Source organism: Schistocerca nitens, chromosome 8 (genome assembly GCF_023898315.1).
Source record: "Schistocerca nitens isolate TAMUIC-IGC-003100 chromosome 8, iqSchNite1.1, whole genome shotgun sequence".
Taxonomy (NCBI): domain Eukaryota; kingdom Metazoa; phylum Arthropoda; class Insecta; order Orthoptera; family Acrididae; genus Schistocerca; species Schistocerca nitens.
The window spans coordinates 465,135,814-465,158,790 of NC_064621.1; the positions used below are offsets into that span (position 1 = coordinate 465,135,814).

The 22,977-nt window shown below is 38.4% G+C and overlaps 1 protein-coding gene across 1 annotated transcript in view; it reads left to right on the forward strand.

The window, feature by feature from the left end:
• The window catches only part of LOC126199616 (synaptotagmin-11), a 181,757-nt gene that overhangs the window by 153,610 nt on the left and 5,170 nt on the right, over window positions 1–22,977 (forward strand). Inside the window, exons 7-8 of the mRNA XM_049936544.1 lie at window positions 6,968–7,091; window positions 15,375–15,568. Of these exons, the coding sequence (XP_049792501.1) occupies window positions 6,968–7,091; window positions 15,375–15,568 (318 nt within the window). The remainder of the gene's footprint in view (window positions 1–6,967; window positions 7,092–15,374; window positions 15,569–22,977) is intronic.

Consider the following 22,977-nt stretch of genomic DNA (forward strand, 5'->3'; position numbering starts at 1 on the left):
TTTTCAAAACACCCTGTAGTGTCGATATTTTTTGTAAAATCTGGATCTTCATTCAAGAGGCATTCAAGTTCCTCATTAGTTAAATGCTTTCTTGCCCTTAAATGAAAATTTATGCTGAACTTGGGCTATAGGAATGTTGTTAGTAAAATAACCACTGTGTTTGAAGATGTAAAAAAATACTTACATAACCAGTCGCATGGTGCACTGAGTGCACCAGAACTGACAGTGTTACATTAAAAAATTCTCTGTTTAACAAATTCCTGAGCACCAAAAATTAGTGCACTACAGACAACAGTCATCAGAACAATAATGAATGAGTACATTGAGTTTCAAAGGTCTCCATTGTTGCCAACACATTGGATACATCGGTTATATAAATTTGGCACACTCTGTGAGCCGGCGTGCCTGCTCAAGGGTTAAGTTTGTTTTCTTATTTATTCAAAATATTTTATATTTATCTACTTTTAAATAAAATACAGTTCAAACTGTTCTGAGTTCAGTTATGCAGCAACAGTAGATAACAAGTATAGCACTGCACCATTTTGGTACCTGATAAATCTTTTATGTATATTGAAAATATAATAAATTCTACTCTGCAAGTGGCAGCAGGAGTACACAATAATAAAAAGGTGTTATAGTTTGCAAGCTTTCTGAGCGAGTAGCCTCTTCTTCTGGCAGAAAGGGTGAAGGGGAAGGAAGAGGGGGTGAAGGAACAGGACTGGCAAGGTTTATGAAAAGGGGTTGGGTTCGGAAAAGTTGCTCAGAACCCTAGGTCAGGGGAGACTTACTGGACGGGATGAGAATGAAAGACTGATTGCTTGGGACTGCACTGGATGAGATTTGAGAACCTGAGAGAGGTGGAATATAGGGTAATATGCAGACAGAATTACTTCTAAAACATTATGCGTGAGTTAACAAGAGCACAAAGCTATGTGCATTCTATGTCATAGAGGTGGGAGGGGGATGATGAAAAATAGGCAGATTATTTTCTGACTTCCAAGAGGTAAAATATCAGTACTGCTAATAGCCACCTATAAAAATAAGAGGCACTATCCTAGCTTTTAGAACTTAATAGTTCCTTCCTTGAGGTGGAGAGTTGGGATAGGTGGGGGAAAATTAAAAGGGAAAGGAAGACTGCTCAGATCCTAAGATGAGAAGGCCACATATGTTTTGAAGACAAGGGGGATCTTTCACTACCATCATCCTCTAAACAGTTGGGACTATCTCATGCTGTGGCCTGAGTGACCTGCCATTCCTTTTAACCTTCTCCAGCTGGGTCAACTGAAGAACGGGATACAACTCATCGGCTTTGACCAATGATGTCATAGGTAACTCATAGATATTAATGTCTCTACTTTTGAGCCACAGATAATAAATCGGTTGTCTACTATGGATAAGCGCCACCATTGTAACTTGAAATAAATGAATGTGTTTTCAAAAGACAGTGCTAGGCATTGCGTAAGATGTTTTTCATTTGCATTGATTTAAATAATTCATTGTTTCCTATTCATTTGGTACTTAATTTCATTCTTAGTGAGTTGTTAAACCAAATACCCAGAGCCAAGCCATATTCTGCTTCCTCGTCGTCACCTTTTCGTTTAGGACAGAGGTGCTCTCTGTTATCGATGACATTTATGAAGCTTTGTATTCAGCACGGAGGTGAATGACTCGACTACGTGCAAAGTATTTATTTTGACAGGCGGACACGTTCCAGCGACAAGAAAGGGCATAACAGAGAATCAGAAGCTGCTCGCGGCTGATAGCACGCCTCGGTCCGCGCGAGTGAAAGATAACTTTCGGTATCTGGAAGAATAGCTTTTCATTTAGAAGAATTTTTAGTTTTTCATTTTCGTTTGTAGGTATGGATTTATCTATTCCCGTGAATATGAAAGACTTAAGCAGGCTTTGGCCGTAGACATGATGGCAACCACTCAATTTTTGCAAATATCTTGTCTCCTTGCTGATTACGTTCGATGTCGTGAGTGAGTGCACTGGTTTGGACTGGTATTCATTTTGTAGGGAAGTTTGTGGGGAGTATATAAAATATAGGGGGCCTTTAATGGGGGGGGGGGGCTGGTATTATAGTCAAAATCGATGAATCTCATTTTGGCAAAACCAAGAACAACAGGGGGGGAACCTGCAGTGGGATTATGGGTTGGGGGGGGGGGGGGGCTGTATTTCAGGTCCAGAATGTGATGATGCAGTTTTTAAAGTAGTTCCTAATCGAACAAAGAAAGTGTTGGTGAAATTAATGGATGATCATTTTGCAGAAGGTTCTGTAGCCATTTCCACTGGTTTTTCTTTGTACAGGAATTTGGGGAATAGGGGTTTTCAGCATCTTGTCGTCAATCATAATATTGAATTCAGATCTTCATCAACTGGGACTTGTACCAATAGTATAGAATGTTGCAGGGAGGGAGAAACAATGCATTTCAACACTACAGATGAATATTCATGGGGGCATCATGTACTCAATGAGGATGACACGGCGGTTGGATGGTCCCGATGGGCCACTTGTGGCCTGAAGATGGAGTGCTTTTTTTAAAATGTGTTGGGCAAATGTATCATCCAAAATTTGTTAGTTAATTTCAGGTTGGGATGGCAGGTGGGGAGGGTAACTGATAGTCAAGAAAAAGGGTGGGTTTCGTCAGGATGGTTAAACTATTGATTTGGATTTTTTGGGACTGATCCATCATTCTTCATTTTCTTATGTTAGGTAATTTTCTTATGTGGATTTTTTTATTATTTTACTTCATTTCATTGCTGTGAACTTCTGGGTTTATATATTTGTATGTATGTGTGTATGTTTGTTTTTTGTGATATTGTGTTTCTTGTGTACGTATGTGATTTTCCTTGACATCTTTCAAGGCGAGCTTTGGTTTTTTCCAGAGAAGTTTGGGTATGGTAATTTTTGTTTTCTATTTTCATGTTGTACCAAATTTGTCTATTTTGATGTATGTCTTTGTCATATTTCATTGTTCTGCATTAAGTATGGGTTCATCAGCTGCAGTGCGGTATACTACAAATGTTACGTATGTCGCTGTTTTTTGCCTTCACTAACATTAGTACCCTATTCTTCAGTTGGCTTATATAGGTCAACTATAGTACAGGATACACATGTTATAAATGTCCTTATTTCCCATTCGCTAGTACTAGTATCCTATTCTTTAGTTGACCTATACAACTCAACTGTAGAATGGGATACAAATTTAACTGTTATTGGTTTTTTGTCACCGCTAGCAAGGCTATGATAATTTTCAGCGGATACTATTAGTATCAAAGGCAAAATATATTGCATCACATACTTCAATTGGTACGGGGCACAAATTTTATGGGCGTCATTTTTCTCCGCTTTCACGTAGTTGAACTGAGGTAACTATATAGGTCAACTGAAGTATGGGATACAAATATTATGTATGTAGGTCTTTTCACCTTCACTAGTAATACTATTTACATAAGAACAGAATGCTAGTAGCAGCAGAGGCAAAAGAAACAACACCTGTAAAGTTTGTATCCCGTACTTCAGTTGACCTACATAGGTGAAAACACAGAAGTTGACGTACGTTAAATTTATATCCTGTACTGCAGTTAAGCTATACAGATTGACTGAAGTTCGAGATACAACTCATATATGTGTCAACTGAGGATTCCATGCTACCGTTACTTCTGTTCCTTTTTCTTTATTTTTTACCGAAGTGCTATGACTCTAACAAGTGATAGCCTGCTAGCAGTGACAAAAAACCAATAACAGTTAAATTTGTATCCCATTCTACAGTTGAGTTGTATATGGTGATATATGTTTACCATCTGTTTTCTCTCTTACGCTCCTTTGTTTATGAACACTCATCTTCTCTGTTAAATCTGCGTAATAAATCATATCTGGCAAATTCTGACATCATTAGTCAAAGCTGATGGGTTGCATCTCGTTCTTTAGTAGTCCCCTCCAACCTATCTGTGTCTCCTCCTAATGAAAGACCTATTACTGCTAAAAGCTAGGTTAGTGTGGCATATTTTCATATAGTGTGTGCCTGTCTACACACATTCACAGAGGCACAACTCACACACAAATGGCCACTTTTTAGCTGTGTTGCCCAAGATGATATGTAATTTCATAACACAACAGCCAGTTAAAGTGCACAAAAGCTTGACACAAACATATTAAAGTTCACTCTGTCAAACTGCTTTTCAATTTTATCTTTAAAATGTTGGTCTTATCGTTAGTCATCATTGCTGGAGATCTTTCCATGTTCAAACTGCCTATGGCAATTTGAAATATTCAGAACAGGAACTCACATCTATCTCTTTGTTAGATTGTCATACTGCAGTAGAGCACAGAGATCTGAATACAGCTTTAAAGATCTCCTATGGAAGATTCACACCAGTGTTTAGTTTCCTTTTGAAATGCTTTGTTCATTATTGTTACTAACTTTAGCAAATTATGTTATTCATAGTGTCCTCAAACAAAACATACAAATTGTCAATCTATAATTGTATTTTTTCAAGTAGAGGGGCACAAAAAAGTCTAAATGTGATAGAAATATCACATAAGCCAATCTTCTTGTTCTTCTGCAACTGAAAAATAAAAAAAGACTAACCAGAAGCTACTTCCAGGAGTCAAAATTCCAATAATTACTAACAGATACATTTAAAAAGATGCATAAACCCATCATTACTGAAATTCAGAACTTAAAAACAAATTTTAGCTGTTAGTGAAGACTACCATACAGGGAAAACAGAAATTCAGACATGCAAATACATAGGTAATTACGAGGGTGGTTTGAAAAGGTCTCGGAATGGAATAGAAAAAAAGTACTTTCATCATTGAAACTTTTTCAATGCAGTCTTTTTGTAGATTAATGCACTTGGCCCAATGATGTTCCGGTGCCTTGATCCCATCTCAAAAATAAGTTTCCTCCAGACCTGCAAAATAGTTGTCAAATGCTGCTATCAATTCTTAATTTGAAGTGAATCTTTATCCACCAAGAAAAATTTTCAGTTTTGGGAAGAGATGGAAGGAAGTCTGACAGAGCCATATCAGGTGAATAAGGCATGTGTGGCTACAATTCAAACCTTAGTTAATGTAATTTTGCCATAGCAACTGCACATTTTTGATCCAGCATCAAGAGTTGCGGCACTCATCTTGCAGATAATTTTTTCATTTCTAATTCTTCAGTTAAAATGTGATATACCCTTTCAGGTGACATCTGGCAAGTGTGATCAATTTCACATACTTTCCATTGGTGATCCTCCATGATGGCCATTTTGTGCACTTTTGCAATGATTTCTGGAGTAGGGATACATCTTGGCCAACCTCTGTGTGGATCATCATCTAAGCTCTCCTAACCACATTTAAATTTGTTTGTCCACTTGGCAACAGTTGAATATGAAGGAGAAGAGTCCCCCAGTGTATTCTGGAAATTGGCATGAATGTCCTTTGCTTTCATACCTCTCTGTATGAAGTACTTAATCATTGCTCGAAACTCAATTTTTTCCATCTTCACAAATCACTACGCAGGAACAACAACAGCGCCACGTCACCACCACAGCTCTCTTCTACAAGGACTGATGTGGTGTGTGTTTACATGCAAAAGTCCAATGAATATCACGTGAACAACTCATTGTGTTAGCGCTGACCTCTAGTGGTGATTCTGAGAACTTTTCAAATCAGCCTCGTACGAACTGTTGACTACAATTAACAGAAGTGGTTAATAACAACATAAGGGAAAAGATAGATTGCTAATCACCATAAAGATGGCATGGTGAGTTGCAGACAGGCACAACCAAAATACTATTGCATATTGAGCTTACGGCCAAAGAATCCTTCAGAAATGGAAACACACACACACACACATTCATTCACAGAAGAACCACATCTTGTGCACACATGACCACCATTTCTGGCAGCTTGTACTGGAATGTAGCGGTCATGAGGAACAAAAGCAGGAGTCTGGAGGTAGTGAGGAAGGGTAAGGGATAGCATGATATGGGTGGGAGGAAAGAAGAGTGCTGTTTGGTGGAACGTGCAGCAACTAGGAGGCAAGACAGGACTGCCACCAGGTGCAGCATCAGGAGACTGTGGGGCATGGAAATGGGGGGAGGGAGGGGGGGGGGGATGGGGAACAGAAGAGGAGCAGTGAAAGGGAAAGATGGATGGGTACATTGGCAGAGGGCAGCACACAAAGAGGGTGAGGGGATATAAATAAGGAGGAGGTGATATGAAAGAGGCGGCAGGAACTGTTGAGTGGAGAGTGTGGGAACAGCAGGTTAGCTTAAGTGTAGTAGGTTACCTATGGTAACCTACTGTCTCTACACCCTCCACTGAACATTTTCCAGCCCCTCTGACCTATCACCTCCTCTCTATTTATGTCCCTCGCCCTCTTTGTGTCGCCCTCTGCCAATGCTACCACCTGTCTTTCCCATTCAGTTCTCCACTCCTTTTCTGCTCCCCATCCTCCCCCTGACCCTGTCCCATAGCTTCCCAACACTGCACCTGGTAGCAGTCTTGTCATGGCTCCTTCTAGTACCTGCACAGTCCACCAGACAGCACTCTCCCCTCCCCCATAGACTGCTATCCCTTCCCCTACCACACCTCCTTCAGATTGTTGCTTCCATTCAATGTGACAGTTGCCTTCTGGTCCAAGCTGCTGGAGATGGCAGTCACGTGGGTGGGAGATGTGCTCAGTTGTGTGAATGAATGAATGTGTGTGTGTGTTTCCTTTTCTGAAGAAGGCTCTAGCCAAAAACTATATGTGTAACAGTCTTTTCCTTGTGTCTGTCTGCAACTTAATGTGTCAGTTTTATGATGAGTAGTAACCTATCTTTTTCCTTATATTGTTGCTATTCCAACTATAAGTAATTAATAGTTGTATGTCCACCTGACTACCAATTGCATTTTATATTACTCTAAATTATCTTACATAGAAATGCAATTGGCTTTTCGCTATTAACTTCACAATGTGTATTTCAGATACGTGCTCAAGGTCGAGGTGAAATACTTGTCTCCCTGTGTTGGCAGCCAGCAGCTAACAGGCTAACTGTTGTAGTACTCAAGGCACGAAACTTGCCAAAGATGGATGTTACTGGACTAGCAGGTAATATAGTTGGACATTCAGAGATATCTTTTCTGATAACCACACACAAGTATGTGCATGCACATACAAAGTTTTGTACCAGTTTTAAACGAAAAGTATTATTATTATAATTACTATCATAATCATCATCATCACTGGTCCACTGGATCATAAACATACTGCATATATCATTAATCATAAACCTGAGGCTGTACATTATTTGTTTACATATGCACATTCTATTTCATGGGTTCATAGGTTGGAAAAAATTGATGTGTACTATTATGTAGCATGCCATAATCCCACATTTAATTCATAAATTGCAAAGTGGAACATTTGTTACTGTTATACATCACCAGAATATACTATTACTGAATAAATGGAGCAGTACTGTATATATGTCTTTACTTTTTTACATCTGTGATAGAATGTATAGTATTAAGAAATTCATTGTAGAATTTTATCCCCACATGATAGGTTCCATTTTGCAAGCACTTGTGTTTGTAGGTGTAACATGAAGATTGTCTTGTTGTCTGCTGCACTTATTCTGAATATGTGAATGAGTTTTCTAATTTTCCTTATTAATCTTGTGTTTCTTGGTGAACTGTAATGTTTCCAAGTTGCAGATACAGGGCAATGGAGGCATGTTTAACTTTTTTCTTAAAAATACCACATAAATCGCTAATGTTCTTACCAGCTATGATTTTGATTGCCCTCTTTTGTACTTTGAAAGTACTCTATAATGCAGAATAGCTGTAAATTAAGTTTCACTGTAACCATTCAGACTTTTCAAGATATTTCAGACTGACAGACACAAGAGTAACTTGTTTCCTTCATTATTACTTTTTACTTATATGAAGGTGTAAATCATTGCATGAATCTATAACGACTTTCTTGTTGCACTCTGTATAGTGTGTTACTTGCGCACTTTAAGGCTACTGAATTTAATACACCAATCAGTAGAGCATATGTCTCATCAATCCTATTTTCTCTCACACAAAAGCTCAGTAAGTATCTGTTAAAATGTTTGACATACTAATTAACATGGAAAGAGATTGATATTATACATGATAAATGAGACAAGATTTTAAAAAAGCACAAGTTAAGTCAAAATGTGTTTTTCATCATTCACATGTCTTAGATATTTTACAAATCTGATTTCTGAATCATTCTAATATAGATTAACCATACAATTATTAGTACTTGTGATTTACATTGTAACAATTTTTCTTAAAAAATCAGTTTCTGGGTACCTCTTTAATCCTGTTTCAATGCATATTATATCACTGAAAGAACTGCCTGTTTCATCGTTTCTGTTGGTATATTTTTCCCATTCCGTTATGCGTATGTTGCTCATGCAAAGCCCCAACTATACAGTTACTGGTCACCATTACTCCTTCCAATAATTATAAATAAAATGTAGCTTTTCTAACAGCAGCAGTCACATATAACAATGGAAAGTAATTTTACTCTTTGAGGAAATACAGATCCTCAGCTTCCACGCATACTTGATACAACTGTTACTCATTTATTCTACGAACTGACTGAAGTCAAGCACTCACTGTAGAGTGGACACCTTGATCTCATGAACAAGAACTCGAATATAGTAGCTTAGATAACGGATTAATGGACACATAATGCACTCATAGCTACATAATGTACCACTGTAGACCAGATGGGGAGAGTGGCTGCCTTTGGTGGACAAAGTGGGATCAACTTAAGAAGATGAAGGAAAAGGAGGTAAAGACTAAGAGAGGAAACACCAGCAGAGTAAAATGATAGAAATGCAGCACCAGAAAGAGATGGAGCTGGTGCAGTTAGGGCTAGTTGTATTTTGTGCAAGAGAAAAACAGAGAAAGGGGTTGGGGGATGGGAGGGGGGTGAGGGTGATAGGATAGAAGAGCAATGTACCATGAGATCTCTGAGAAAACTGGATGAGGATTTGTAGACATAGAAACCAAAAGTGTGAGAAGGTGGCAAGGGACAGAATTAAGTAGTGAAACACACAAAACTGTTTCCGTAAGAGATGCTTAAACCAATGGATCAGGTTTGACAGGCATAAATCTAAAATATTCTCTGAATCTCTGTATTTCAAAACTTCCAAGTAATTCTTTCCTTGTGATAAATGGGAAGACGTGAAGTAGATAAGGGCGGAATACATGTACAGTCACAGAAAAGAAGGAAAATCCCTCAAAAGACAGGATCAGAAGAAATACAAAACATAGGAAATGACTAAATACGAATGATTCTGGAATCATTCCCATATTGCAGAATAAAGATAGGAATTGTGATCTAACTTTCAGACAGAATACTGAAGAAAATTTCCTTCATTAATGCCATGAAATGAAATTCACAATACCAAAAGTTGTCCCAGTCTCACATTATGTCAATGAGTCAACCCTTATAATGTATCTTGGTGTAGGCACATTGCCTTATGCAAACAAAGTAACCATCTGGTAAACTGTTTTAGTTTTACAATTCAGCCTAACCTCACACAAATTTATTCATTAGCAATTTTGACTTAGTATAAAGTGATCAGATGATTTGGACATTTTACATTGTAACTCATCAACTGAGGCCCGGAGAGGCACTCACAGTGTAGTGTGCATCTCTTCAGTATCATTACATTTCAACTTATTATTATTTTCAAATGAACCAGTAATGATACCACATGTGAGGCTCGAGTTTAAATGTTTCTAAAATGTTCTTATCTATTCCTGTCCATCGTTCTTCCTCGTGAGAACCAGTTGCATCATAAAATCTGATTTATATGTGGAGTACTCCAACGAGGAGTATGGGTATGGAGACTATAAGAGTGTTTTGTGTGTAATTTTATTCACAATTTCTCATACTTCTCCTAATGATTGCTCCATTTGTTGCAGTACCATTTCCACTAAGTGTCTCAAAAATCCATCTTGTACCTCTCACAACTTGACAGGACATTGCGATACATGCACATCCCATAAAGCTATAGATATTTCCACAAATTTTTCTTAACTTTAGTCTCCTGTAATTTCTTCCTCTTCCTTCTGAGATGAAGTCTCCAGTTCCATAAAGGTCCAAAATGCCTGTTAAAATCATTCTTCAGTTTTTACTAGACAATCTTGCATTATCTAATAACTATGTCATATAATTTTCATTATTTATACCCACAATGAGATTGCTTTTATTAACTGTATGTACTATATTTGTGGGATACAAATTTGTGATATAATGAGTATAACAATAATTTGTTGGATACAAATTGGTATCCGTTCAGTTATCAATCACAAATCAGAGGAAGCTAGTCCACTGTTAAAAATAGTACGTTGTCACTGAGAATATGTTAGAATTAGAGAGATGATTTATATTGTTGGACTGGGGTGAGACCCCAAAGACAGCAGAGGAATTGGCCCTTCCTAGTTCAGGTTGGTGCACTGCTTCCTTGTCTGGATGTGGGTGGTGGTGACTGGAACCACACAAGAGACCCACAGGGACCAGTGAACAGCAACAGTGTAGCCAAGCAGCCCCTAGCCGGGGATCAAACACATGAGCCACCAGCAGAAGGAAGTCACCTGGCAGGTGACCCAGCGATGCGAAGATGCCAGGTTACCAGGATATGAAATCCAGTTCAGGCGGACATCTGCAGCAACTAAACTCAGTCCATGGAATGTGGCTAGCTGCTTCATCTGGTACTACAGTGGGCTTCATCTCAAAGTTAATGGCTGGTGTAGACTGTGGCATTTCATATGCCGTACACACCTGGATACTGTGATGAACAAAGAATGTTAGCAAGCACCTGAGGACATCTGATAACATCCAAGAGTGAGGGTCTGATTTTGGGGGTATATATGTGAGTCAGTTAGTTAGTATTTCTCCAGTGGCAGGACTCATAGCAGGCTGGAATGTCAGCATGGCATCATAGGGCAGCAATGACTTCATTCTCTAGTTTTCTTGTTTGGTCAGCTCCTCCAGAGTTCTGCTGGAACTGTGAGATTTCTCAACTTCACCTGTCAGAGGCACTGGTTGGTGCCTTCTGTGTTGACAGTGTCTTGAATAAGTACTCTTGCTCTCTGAATACACTTACTTGTGCAACAGTGTCTGGACTACAAGCTTACTACTGCTTCCTCCTTTATGATATCAATCTGTTGATTGTCACAAGACAGTTCATCCCACCAGCGGAACTGTGTCACAACAACATGTACTAAAAATAACAAAAATAAGTGCCTATATGCATGAAAAGTATTCCAAATATGCACTAAAATTCTGGAAACATGCTCTTTAAAGTAGGTACATCAGTTGTGCATCTAAGAGAAGAGTCTACACCAAAATAGGTACCGCTTATTGATTCAAACTTTCATCTTTGATTTTGGGCATTATCAATAATTATTTCAGCTTATTAACAACAATTGGTGGAATCTTACAATATATTCCTTTTTTTCTCTTTATTCTCTGGGATATGGCTTTGAATACATTTTTAAAGTTTGAAAATGTTCTCTGTGTTTCTTATGATATCAAAAGGTAGTCCTTAATAGAGCAATGTTGCTAGCAGAGTAATTCTCCAAATGTTTCTCTCATTCTCTCACTAATATAGGGCAGACATCATGAATTGACTGAAAAATATAATTCTGCTTTCCTTATTTATTATAACAAAAATTGTGTATTCAACACCATCAGGTCACTACTCCTAAATTCTTGCTTCTAGCCCCCTCTAAAACTCCTAGAAGCCTGTAGTAAGAATTGTGCAGCACCATGTATAGTTTCATTAACTTTTTCTAATTTCATTTTTGGCATTTGTAGTTTCAAGAGCTTCCCATAAAATTTTTGTGTTATATGACAATAAAACAAAAAACTGAAATTCATTTCCTTTTAGCACCTCCTCTTCTGTGGCGCTATTGCCTATGGAGTCAAACTGACAGATTGTTTTAGCATAGAATTTGACACTGGAGTTTATTTTGGCACTTTATTTTTCTGCAGAACAGGGTACAGATGGGTCTTTTTTAAAAACTAACACACAAGCCAAGTGTGAGACTTCTTATATTTTAGGACATAAATATGCAACCTTGTCAAGTGTATTTTGTTTTTATTGTTATTATTATCAACTCAGAGAATAAGGTAAATTTGGCAGAACATGCATTTTATGCCTTTTTAAGTAAGTATGCACTTAAAAATTAAGAAATGAGACATACAGAGATTACCCTAAAGAGTTACTCTCTTATTTATGTTCATTACCCTGAAAAAATGTGAAGTTATCTTAAAGAGAATTGTATCTGAAACCACAAGTCAAAGTGAAAAGTAAGAAGTTCATTAGAGCTAGAAAACAAACACATTCATGAACCACTGTTTGTCAAATATAATAAAAAATCTAAATAACAAAGAATTTTGATTATCTTGGCTTCATAAGCAGAGAAGAAGAAACAATAGGATAAAAATAATGAAAATTTATAAATTACAAACACAAATTAACCTTGCAAATTCAAATATGAGAAATGCATTGAAAGATTTATTATTATTATTATATTATTGTTATTGCTATTAGACTGGTGAGCAAAACTTAAGAACAAAAATAACTTTTGCAAGATCTGTCACTGCCAAATAACACAACTTAATGAAACTTGGACATAGAGAGAACTGTTACAGCATAGTACTGACGGTAACTGAAAGAAATATACAATGCAACAAACAGAAAGGACACTTTTATTCAAAGACAATAATTACAATGAAGTCATTGTGATTTATGATGGCTCCCTGGACATTACAAAAGGTACAACATGCTTCTTAGTGGGGTGTGTTCACCATGCTCTGAAATGTGTTCCCATGCTAGCAACAAGGCTGGTACAGAATTCTTGTGGCAGGGCTTTCCATTGTTGACAACTGCTGGATGGTCGTTGGTGCATGTGGATGTGCAGCAGTATGTCTCCCAATGCATCCCACATCTGCTCGATGGGATTTAAGTCAGGGAAACAGCCAAGTCAGTCAATTTGCCAAATATCCTCTTGTTCCAAGAGCTCCTCCACCTGCACTGTTTGATGTGGTCACACATTGGCATCCATAAAAGGTGAAGTCAGAGCTAAATACAACCCTGAACAGATGCACATGGAGAAGGAATACAGTGTCACAATAACATTAACTGGTGAATGTACTGTGTTCAGATTTGGAGGTCATTATGTCCATGCAACATTATGCCACCCCACACCATAGCACCTGGACCACCAAACCAATCATGTTCACCAATGATCAAGCATGTATTGCATGTTACCACATCTCCATATATGAGGGTATAACCAGAATCACTACTCACATTGAATCTTCCTCATCCAAGTTCTTCGCACCATCGCCAACAGTGCCACCAATGTGCGGGTGTCAACACAACAAAACACAACACAACACAACACACTGGTCATTGGGCAAAGAGACCTCCCTGATGCAGTCAATGTGCTGCTGTGGAGAATATGACTGTGTGTCACAGTCATATTAAATAGCAGCAATGCCTGTGGCTCAGAACGCTCCCCCTGCATGTGAAACAATGCCGTGAACAATACCAAACTCCTGTGCTACATTCATCAAACTCCATCCTTCTTCAGTTTCTCGATGGTTCTTACCCATGTGAAGTCATTCAGAAGTTCTCTCTTTGCCATGTTGTAATGAAGGGCACAACAACAGTGCATCGTAATTGCTCACTGAATGGCATACACTGACTTTTGCCATTCCTTCAATGGCCTCATGTTGTGAGGCCAGCCCCACTTGGTGCTACATTCACACTGACCTTCTGCCACATGACATCCAGCTTTCTGTGCATGACTGGGAGACCTCTGGCAATGTGCTTCTACACTTTCATTCATTTCCACCAAGTTTATTATTAGTCACATAGCATAACACAAATATAGCTGCAGGATTGATCTGATTGGGCATAGACATGACACAATAAATGTTCAAGTTGGAGGGGGGAATTGAACCATTTCATCTCACCACTCAAGTAGTGTGTTTCACATGAAAGCATTTGTGGCTGATGCAATATTGGCACAATGTGTTGATCACCTCTTGTGTGTGTTTGTTTGTGGGGGGAATGGGGAAGTTGTGGAGGAGGGGCATTTGCTGTGGCTTTGAGGTGACACCCTGGTGGAATCCCTTTAGGCAGATCATTGCAGTGGCTGAGCCCAGTGACTGTTGCCTACTGTGATTGTCTTACAGAGATGGTGTCAGCATACTTCTTGGAAGCTTAGATCAGACAAGGAAATGCAACTGATTGCTTATTAAAGCACTGGACTGCAAGGAATCTATAGGCTGAAATGCTCCCAGAACGTAAAGTGTAACACTGTGCAAAAAAAAGCATGAAAATCACTTCTTTTCAGGCATGTTTAAGCCTTCTTCTCACTCAATCAATCATTATCTTCACAACTGTCTCTCCTCTTGCTCATAATCTCTTTCCTTCTCTTGTCTCTCTATCTCTTTGACTGATTCCTGTTGGGGCTGCCCTTGCCCAGCAGTTTCATTCCTTGTCCCCCACTCTGTCCTCCAGGATGATGAATTTCACATCGGATCATCTTTGTCATTGGTGCGCTCAATTTGCAATTTCACCCAACGAATTGTCAAAACTGCATTACCATGCCTCCCAGTCTTTATATAGAGTGACAAAATTACCAACCTTGTGAATCAACAAGTCTGCAGGCAGTGGATGGCATGCATCATAGGAACTCCCATGTTGTTGTGAGGTTGGCTCTTTATTGTTGCATCTCTCAGCATTGGCTGCTGGCTAACCAGCAGGTTCTACATCGGATTTAGTCATGGACAGAGCTAGGAATTACTTTCAGTTTTGCATTCCTGAGTTGCCAAAAAGAACCCAACAAGATACCCATTCACTTGTAAAAGGAATGCCTGTGCTTTGTCTAAATGTTACCAGGTGTTGGGACTCAGCTGTGTCTCTCTTACTGTCTGTCAGCTTTAAACAGCAAACTTTTCAGAGTGAAGTAAACGCTTTAGTTAAATTATACCTGTCTGGCTTTTGGGAAAGTCTCAGTGCAGGTGTAGCCTAATTGGAGCCCTCTTTTCCTGGGTGCCTGGTGGCAAAGAGTTACATTACACTGATGATTACTTCTCTGGAAGTCAGTTGAGTAATATGATTATTAATCAGCTGATGCCATGAGAAGATTTGAGGATTAAATTTATCATCTGAATATTATAGTCTCTATTACATGGTAACTGGTTGAATTTTCCACAAGAAAGCAGTCTATTCCATTTCTGTGTCTCAAGTTAAAACACAAAGTTAAAAATAAATTACAATAGTGTAATGGCCATATTAAGTAATGCTTCTTTTTCACTTTTCAGATCCCTATGTAAAGATGTACCTACTGTACAACAACCAGAGGATAGCTAAGAAGAAGACACACGTGAAGAAAAGGACCCTCAACCCAGTATTCAATGAATCATTTGTATTTGACATTCCAGCAGGAGCAGAAGGGTTGGATAACATTAGCTTAGAATTCTTGTTGCTTGATTGGGATAGAGTAACAAAGAATGAGGTGAGTAACTGCCACTACACACTACACAAAAACATGCATATGTCTTCGAAGCATCTTCATCAATCCTGAATCATCCAGGCTGCTTTATTAGTATAAAAACTGTACAACAGTGCAGTAATGACTGTTATCTGTTGTCAATTTTGTTGTTTGATATTAAGAACAAAATTCTTTCTAGGATGATCGTTTTGAGGTTTTCAGTGTAGAATGTTGTGATATGGGTTGCTTACAAAATTATGTGAGTAGTCTTTAACAATGCAGCAGCAATTGGTTTTTCCCCACAGTTATGGAAATGGAGCTGCTGGTTTTCAGAAATCAAGCTGCTGGAGCAGTGACCAAGTGGTATAAAGTCTCTGTTAAAATCATAGTCAACTTGTGTGTGCTTATGTTTTCAGATCATTCTTTTATCTGGTCTTCTGTACTCTTTGGCAAGATAATGAAAGCTATCACAGAATTTAGATACTGGTATCTTATGTAACAGACATGTATGTTGTAAGTTCAAGATCTGGAATTTGATGTTTATGAATGACCAAATCCAGCCAGTTTGCATGGTGAAAGCAATTCCACTGAAGCACACACACCCCCTGCCAAGAACAGTGTGATGTTTATCTCTTTCACCGAGTACATTACTTCATTATAAAGTTAAAAAAAAAAAAAAAATGTACCATCTACATTCAAGGTCAAACACAGGCTATTAAACATAAACTGTCTGTGTTGTGTAGCAATCTGGTGCCATACTATGGTTTAAATAACAGTCTAGACTGTTTGTTTATTTGTTTATTGTGACCAGTTTTGGCTTATGTTAAAGCCATCCTCAAATTTTTGGGTCCTCTGTTGCTGGTTCTGGCACTCCTCAGTTTTTGATGTGATACAGTGTTTGATTGTGGTGTCATGTGAAAAATCAAGGAGCCGCCAGCACCAGCCATAGAGGACCCAAAAATTCTGAGGACGGCTTTAACGTGAAGCTGAAACTGGTCATAATAAACAGATGTTATTGCATTCTCAACTGTTATTTAAACCCAAGTATGGGCTATTAAAGGTCTTAGGCATATACACCATCCAAATTTTTCCTTGTTTCACAAATAAATGAAAAACAATATACAATATGATGCAGGTACGGCAGGACAACACAAATATATGAAAAACGAGTAAATACATTGAGTTACAATTTGGAAAAGTTTTAATGGACAGTGTGACAATTTTTTTTGATGTACTCATGTAATTCTGAAAATTTCTAGCTGTTGAATTATGTTGCCAACATAGTCTTTTCTTTTATTATTTATTTTCCTGTGGCATTCAAAAGAGTCTTCAAAGAGGATAACAATGACATAATATGCACAAGAAGATCAAATAGTAACATGATTACAGTGCTGCAAGCCATCATTTATCATCAGGAAAAAAGCCTCACAAACATCTGACCTATCATACCACATGTAAATGAACACATAACTCAGGTATGCTTCAGGTTTGTGGACATCATATCAAGTACCCAAAATTTTGACCTTGACCACTAATGTGTGCTACAAAGCAATTGTGAACAGATATTACTGCACACTGAATTTCATCTGGACTTATCACTGCACAGGCCCATGCTGCATGGGATTTCATCATCTCTTCAGGAGTTATCAATGTTTCCTTGTAGAACTTTGCCTTAATTTTTCCCACAGACTTCAGTTTGGAGGCATTAAATCTGGTGAATGTGCTGGCCATTTTGTGTTTCCTGAACAACTGATCCAACACTCTCTAAATATTCTGATAAGTAAGTATGTGATTATTTGTGTGGAAAGGACAGAACATACGTCATGTGTTGGTATAATATGGACTGTCTTATGTTCAGTGGGATGTCTTCCAATAGCTATGGCAGCATATTTGTTAGCAACTGTAGATACTTGTGGCTATTTAGAGTCCCAGAATCCCATCAATAGGACAGGTATCAACGATGTGTTTCTTGAAAACCCTCCATGTTGACAGACCAAGGCCATTACTTATCTGCTTCTCTCAGCCAGTGCGGATTTTCAGTTGACCAGCAAGCCAAGCAATGAGGGTGGTTTGAAAAGTTCTCGGAATCACCACAAGAGGTCAGTGCTAGCGCAATGAGTTTTTCACATGATATTCATTGGACTGTTGCCTGTAAACACATGCCACGTCAGTGCTCTTGGAAGAGAACTGTGGCAGTGATGTGGTGCTCTGTTGTTGTTCCCACATAGTGATTTGCGAAGATGGAAAAAATTGAGATTCAAGCAGTGATTAAATACTTTGTAAAGAGAGGTATGAAAGCATAGGACATTCATGCTGATTTCCATAATACACTGGGAGACTCTGCTCCTTCATATTCAACTATTTCCAAGTGGACAAATGAATTTAAATTTGGTCGGGAGACCTTAGATGATGATCTGTTCAGTGGTCGGCCAATATTTGTCACTACTCCAGAAATCATTGCAAAAGTGCACAAAATGGTCATGGAGGATCACCAATTGAAAGTGTGTGAAATTTCTCACAATTTCCAGATGTCATCTGAAAGGGTATATCACATTTTAACTGAAGAATTGGAAATGAAAAAATTATCTGCAAGATGGGTGCTGTGACTCTTGATGCTGGATCAAAAATGCATGCCATCATCTTGGCAAAATTACACAGACTAAGGTATGAACTGTTGCCACCACACATGCCTTATTCACCTGATATGGCTCCGTCAGACTTCCACCTCTTCCCAAAGGTGAAAATTTTTCTTTGTGGATGAAGATTCAGTTCAAACGAAGAATTGATAGCCAGGGTTGACAACTATTTTGCAGGCCTGGAGGAAATTTATTTTCGAGTTGGGATCAAGGCACCAGAACATCGTTGGATCAAGTGCATTAATCTACAAGGAGACTACATTGAAAAATAAAAAAAGTTTCAGTGATGTGAGTACTTTTTTTTTTTTTTATTCCATTCTGAGAACTTTTCAAACCAACCTCATAGGAAGGCCAATTTGCCCATAGTTTGCGAATGATGCTTCATCTGCAAACAAAATATTGCATAGAAATCCCACATCACTTTGCAGTTTTCATAGTCATAGGGAACTGTAGCCAATTCTGAAAGTCATTTCCATGAAGCTTCTGGAGGAGCAAAATGTGCAAAGAATGAAATGCTTTACAATGTAGCATTCACAACTCTCATTTTGCTCATCCCACTGCTGTATTTAAGCTGCTTTGTAGCGGCACGTGGATTGTGTGTTACCACTGCTTCAATGTTAGTAGTATTAATCTCATCATTTACTGTTCTCTTTCATTGGTGGATTTTATTCTTCACTCTCTAAGTGTCTTGAAATGTTTTTATAGCACTTGCAAAGATACATAGTGAGGGCTTGACACAACCAGGATACATGTCAGCATACAGCTACACTGCTGCTCTAACAGTTTGACAGCATTTGTCAGGAACAAAAGCCATATCCATTTGTTTTTATTGTTATTTACATAGTTAAAGTCCAAACAGCTTCATGAGCAAGTTATCTAATTGCTGCAACAGCAGAGCACTAACTGGTGGACCTCAAGTGCATAGATACACACATTAACAGTACTACATTGTTGCTTTTGTTGGCATGTTTTGACAGATATTTGCTCAGTCTCTTCTCCTGTCAGTGGGCTAGCATTTTGTGGCCCTGTTGTTTTGATACTATTTTATCACATTCCACACTTCATGTTGTTTGAAGTGCTCTTTGATCAGCTATGAACTTTACAAATTACTTGCATGTGTCAGAATATTAAACACTTTATCCACAATAAGTAAGCATAAACCACGCCTTCATATATTTAATTGATCTTCATGTAATGAGGTGGTGCATCATGTTTGCCTCACATTGTATAGATATTTGACAGCAACTTTCATTCTCTTGCCAAAGAGGAGAAATGTTGCAGAAAGTACAGTTAGAATCCACAAACATGAATGCTGGCTGTGATCTGACTGCAGTCCTTCCGTTACTTGGTCACTGCTCCAGTTGGCAATTGTTTTCATCCTCAAGTATTTTAATATCAGGTTGAAATAGCTAAGAATTCATTTTCTAGGCAACAATTATGTTACTGGCCAAATATGCACAAATAAAATTTCCTTACTTTTGAGTGTTCGAATGATGCTACCTGATACAAAATTGACCTTATGTCATGATCTTTGACGTCCATGTTTTCAAAACTGCTCCAGACAAGTTACTTTTGAATGGATTAGAATTATTATGTTAAAAGATCATCAAAACTTGTGGAGCAAAGAGTGTGGCCTCTCCTGGTCAGTTGTACAGCACATGAATGGTTCACTTCAGAATGTTTTTGATAAGAGGCTGCCTATGCTGTTAATTTCCAAAGTATGCAATGTAACCAGAGCACTACTGATTCACTCCTTTATTGTTTTTTCTCATTGAGCATTTTCAGCTATACCAATCTGAAAGATGTGGATGAAGAATAATGATAACTATATTTGAACAAATTCTAAATGATGTGAAATACTGCATCTTAAACAGGATCAGCACTACAAAAAACATTCAATAATTATACAGGGTTATTACTGATTGGTGAAGGAATTTCACTACTGTACTTCATCTGTGTTTGTTGTCATAATATTTTTGGACTTTGGAGTTATACAGAGAAAATTGTGAAGTTTTTGTTACAATTGCTCCTTATGTTCATCCTTGGTGATTCTGTAGGTAAGTCAATTGCTAAATAAGTACAGAAATATCTAAATATGTACAAGAACTGGATATATGTCCTAATCTCCTTTTCCACCCCTCTCTCTATCCATCCCCTACTCTCCCCTTTCTTTATCCATCTCCTTCCCTCCACCTCTCTGTCCATTCTGCTTTTGAACAGGAAAGGAAATTACTAATACTGGTACAGTATACCCTCTACCATGCTCAGTACAGTGGCTTACGAGTATGTGTGTAGATGGCAATGTAGACCCCATCTCTCTTCACCTCCTCTTGCACCTTTTCTCTGTCCATCATTTCCTTCCCCTACTCTCTGTCCACTTCCTCTTGCCCCCTCTGTCCATCTCTTGCCTGCTCATGCTGGCCTTGAGCCTTGTTTATTGTTACTGCCAACAAAACCTTGATTTGGATCTGAAATTGCTTAAAATAAATGAATAAATTGGTAGTGGTCATTGGTATACAGGATACAAGAGATCTCTTCTGTAGCTAGGTCTGTGAGGATAGTAGCTTCAGCAACAGTATTTTGCATAGTTTTAATCTGCAAATGGGTAGGATTACAAAGTTTTGGACAATTCACATGCCTGAAATGACTTGGGGTTTTATTGAAACCAAGAACGAGTGCAAAAACCGGCCAACAGATGGTGGTGGACAGTAACATATGATGTAGCACAAGAATCGTGTATAAAATGAGCTGCAGTGAGTTAGGGAGTCAGATGCACCAGCAATTGCAGCATGTTGACTTTACAAGAAAAGGCACTATTAGTGAAGCTTTATTATCAGAATGGAGAATCTGCTACTGCAACTTTATGAGCCTATCATAATAAGAAAGGTATTCAACAGGTAAGGTTCTTTGGCAAGTGCCACTGTGAAGAAATTGGTCATGAAGTTTGAAGCCACGAGTTGTTTAGATAATTGACTCTGTAGTGGGAACAAGTGCTACTGCTGCTCGAACAGTTCAGGAAGAAATGGAGACTTAGCAGGTTCATCTCCACATGGTGAAGTCAGTGCTCATGGAGTCCCATTTCACTACTGTTTGGAGAGTATTAAGGCATACCCTCCAATGTTATCCATACAAAATTCAGCATCATCATCAACTGTTACCTACTGATATTTTGATGTGGAAAACATTAGCAGTGTGGGCACTTCAAAAAATGGTGGAAGATGATGACCAGTTATCTAATGTTTTGAGGACCGACAAAGCTCATTTCACACTCCAAGGATCTGTTGACACCCACAACTGCAGAATTTGGGCTACTTAATATCCTAGAACTGCCGTGGAAACCCCATTGTATGACGAGAAAGTCACAGTATGTTGTAGATTTATTACATCAGTCATGATTGGACTCTTTTTGTTTGACGAAATATGGGGCGCTGCTTTTCAAAGTGTAAAGTGACGGTTATGAGGCATGCCAATATGTTACTGAATCACATCATCCCTAGCCTAGCTGATAAACACTTGCTGGAAGGTATGACTTTTATGCAGGATGGCACTCCATTCCATACTGCTATACATGTGAACATTGTTTGGTGAGGATCCTGTACCACCACTTCTGTCTTGCTTGGTCTCCAAAGTTCCCAGACCTCAATCATTTGATTATTGGTTGTGGGGTTAGCTAAAGTTGCAAGTCTACTGCAGTTTTCCACCATCATTACGGATGCCAAAAGACAGCATCTGACAACACTTTCTCATCATACCTGTAGATACACTGTACAGTGTTGATCACAACATTGTCCTTCACTACAGGTATTGTTGATGAATGATGGCTGACATGTTGAGCATTTGTTATAAAGAACATCATCTTTGCTAAAAATCAGTTGTTATGCTAATTATTGCTTTTGTATCATATGAAGCGCTATCTATTGGTCATTTTGTGGACTTTATGTGATTTCAATAAAAGCAACATGTCATTTCAAGAAAGTGCATCAGTTTTAATCCCTCCTCCTGCATTATTCCATCAAGTATTGAATTTTCAAATGTTAACACACTTTTTGGTCACCCTGTAGTAATATTTCATCATTTTCAGTCACTGTATTGTATTGCATTTTAATAATTGCACATGTGTCTTATTTCCATAGCTTGAAGACCCCTTTCTGACCCCTTTGAATACAACTAATGTAATGAAAACAAGTGGTACTTTTAAACGAGGTGTGACCCCAAAAGTAAGGTCTCCTATTTTTTTATAAGTACATAGACCTGTTTATTTCTACAATGGTTTACATCAGTTTACAGCTTGAACATTTAGCTATTTTTTTGACATAATCACCATTTCTGTCAATGCATTTCTGTAGATGGTGTGGCAGTTTTTGTATGCCCATGTCTTACCAGCTTGCTGCCATGCTGTTCAGAAAGTTATGAAGCTCTTCTTTCACCTCGTCGTCGGAGCTGAATCACTTTCCAGCCAAATGTTCTTTTAACTTAGGGAACAGGTGATAGTCACTGGGTGCCAAGTCAGGACTATAGGGTGGGTGGGTGATTATGTTCCACTGAAACTGTATGTGGGTAATTTTATGTTAGACAGCAGTGATCATTCAAATCAAGAGTTACTGATGACCAGCTCTGACTTATTCTCACAGTAACAGTCCCTACAAGTACTGGTTATAGTGACCACTTGTTATTGATCCAGTACTTTATTGGAAATGACATTAAATCCATAATTAATGAACTAATCAGAAATAGAAAATGGATACACTGAAGCAATGGCCAACACGTGTGAAGCTTTTTTCACATAGTATTCCACTG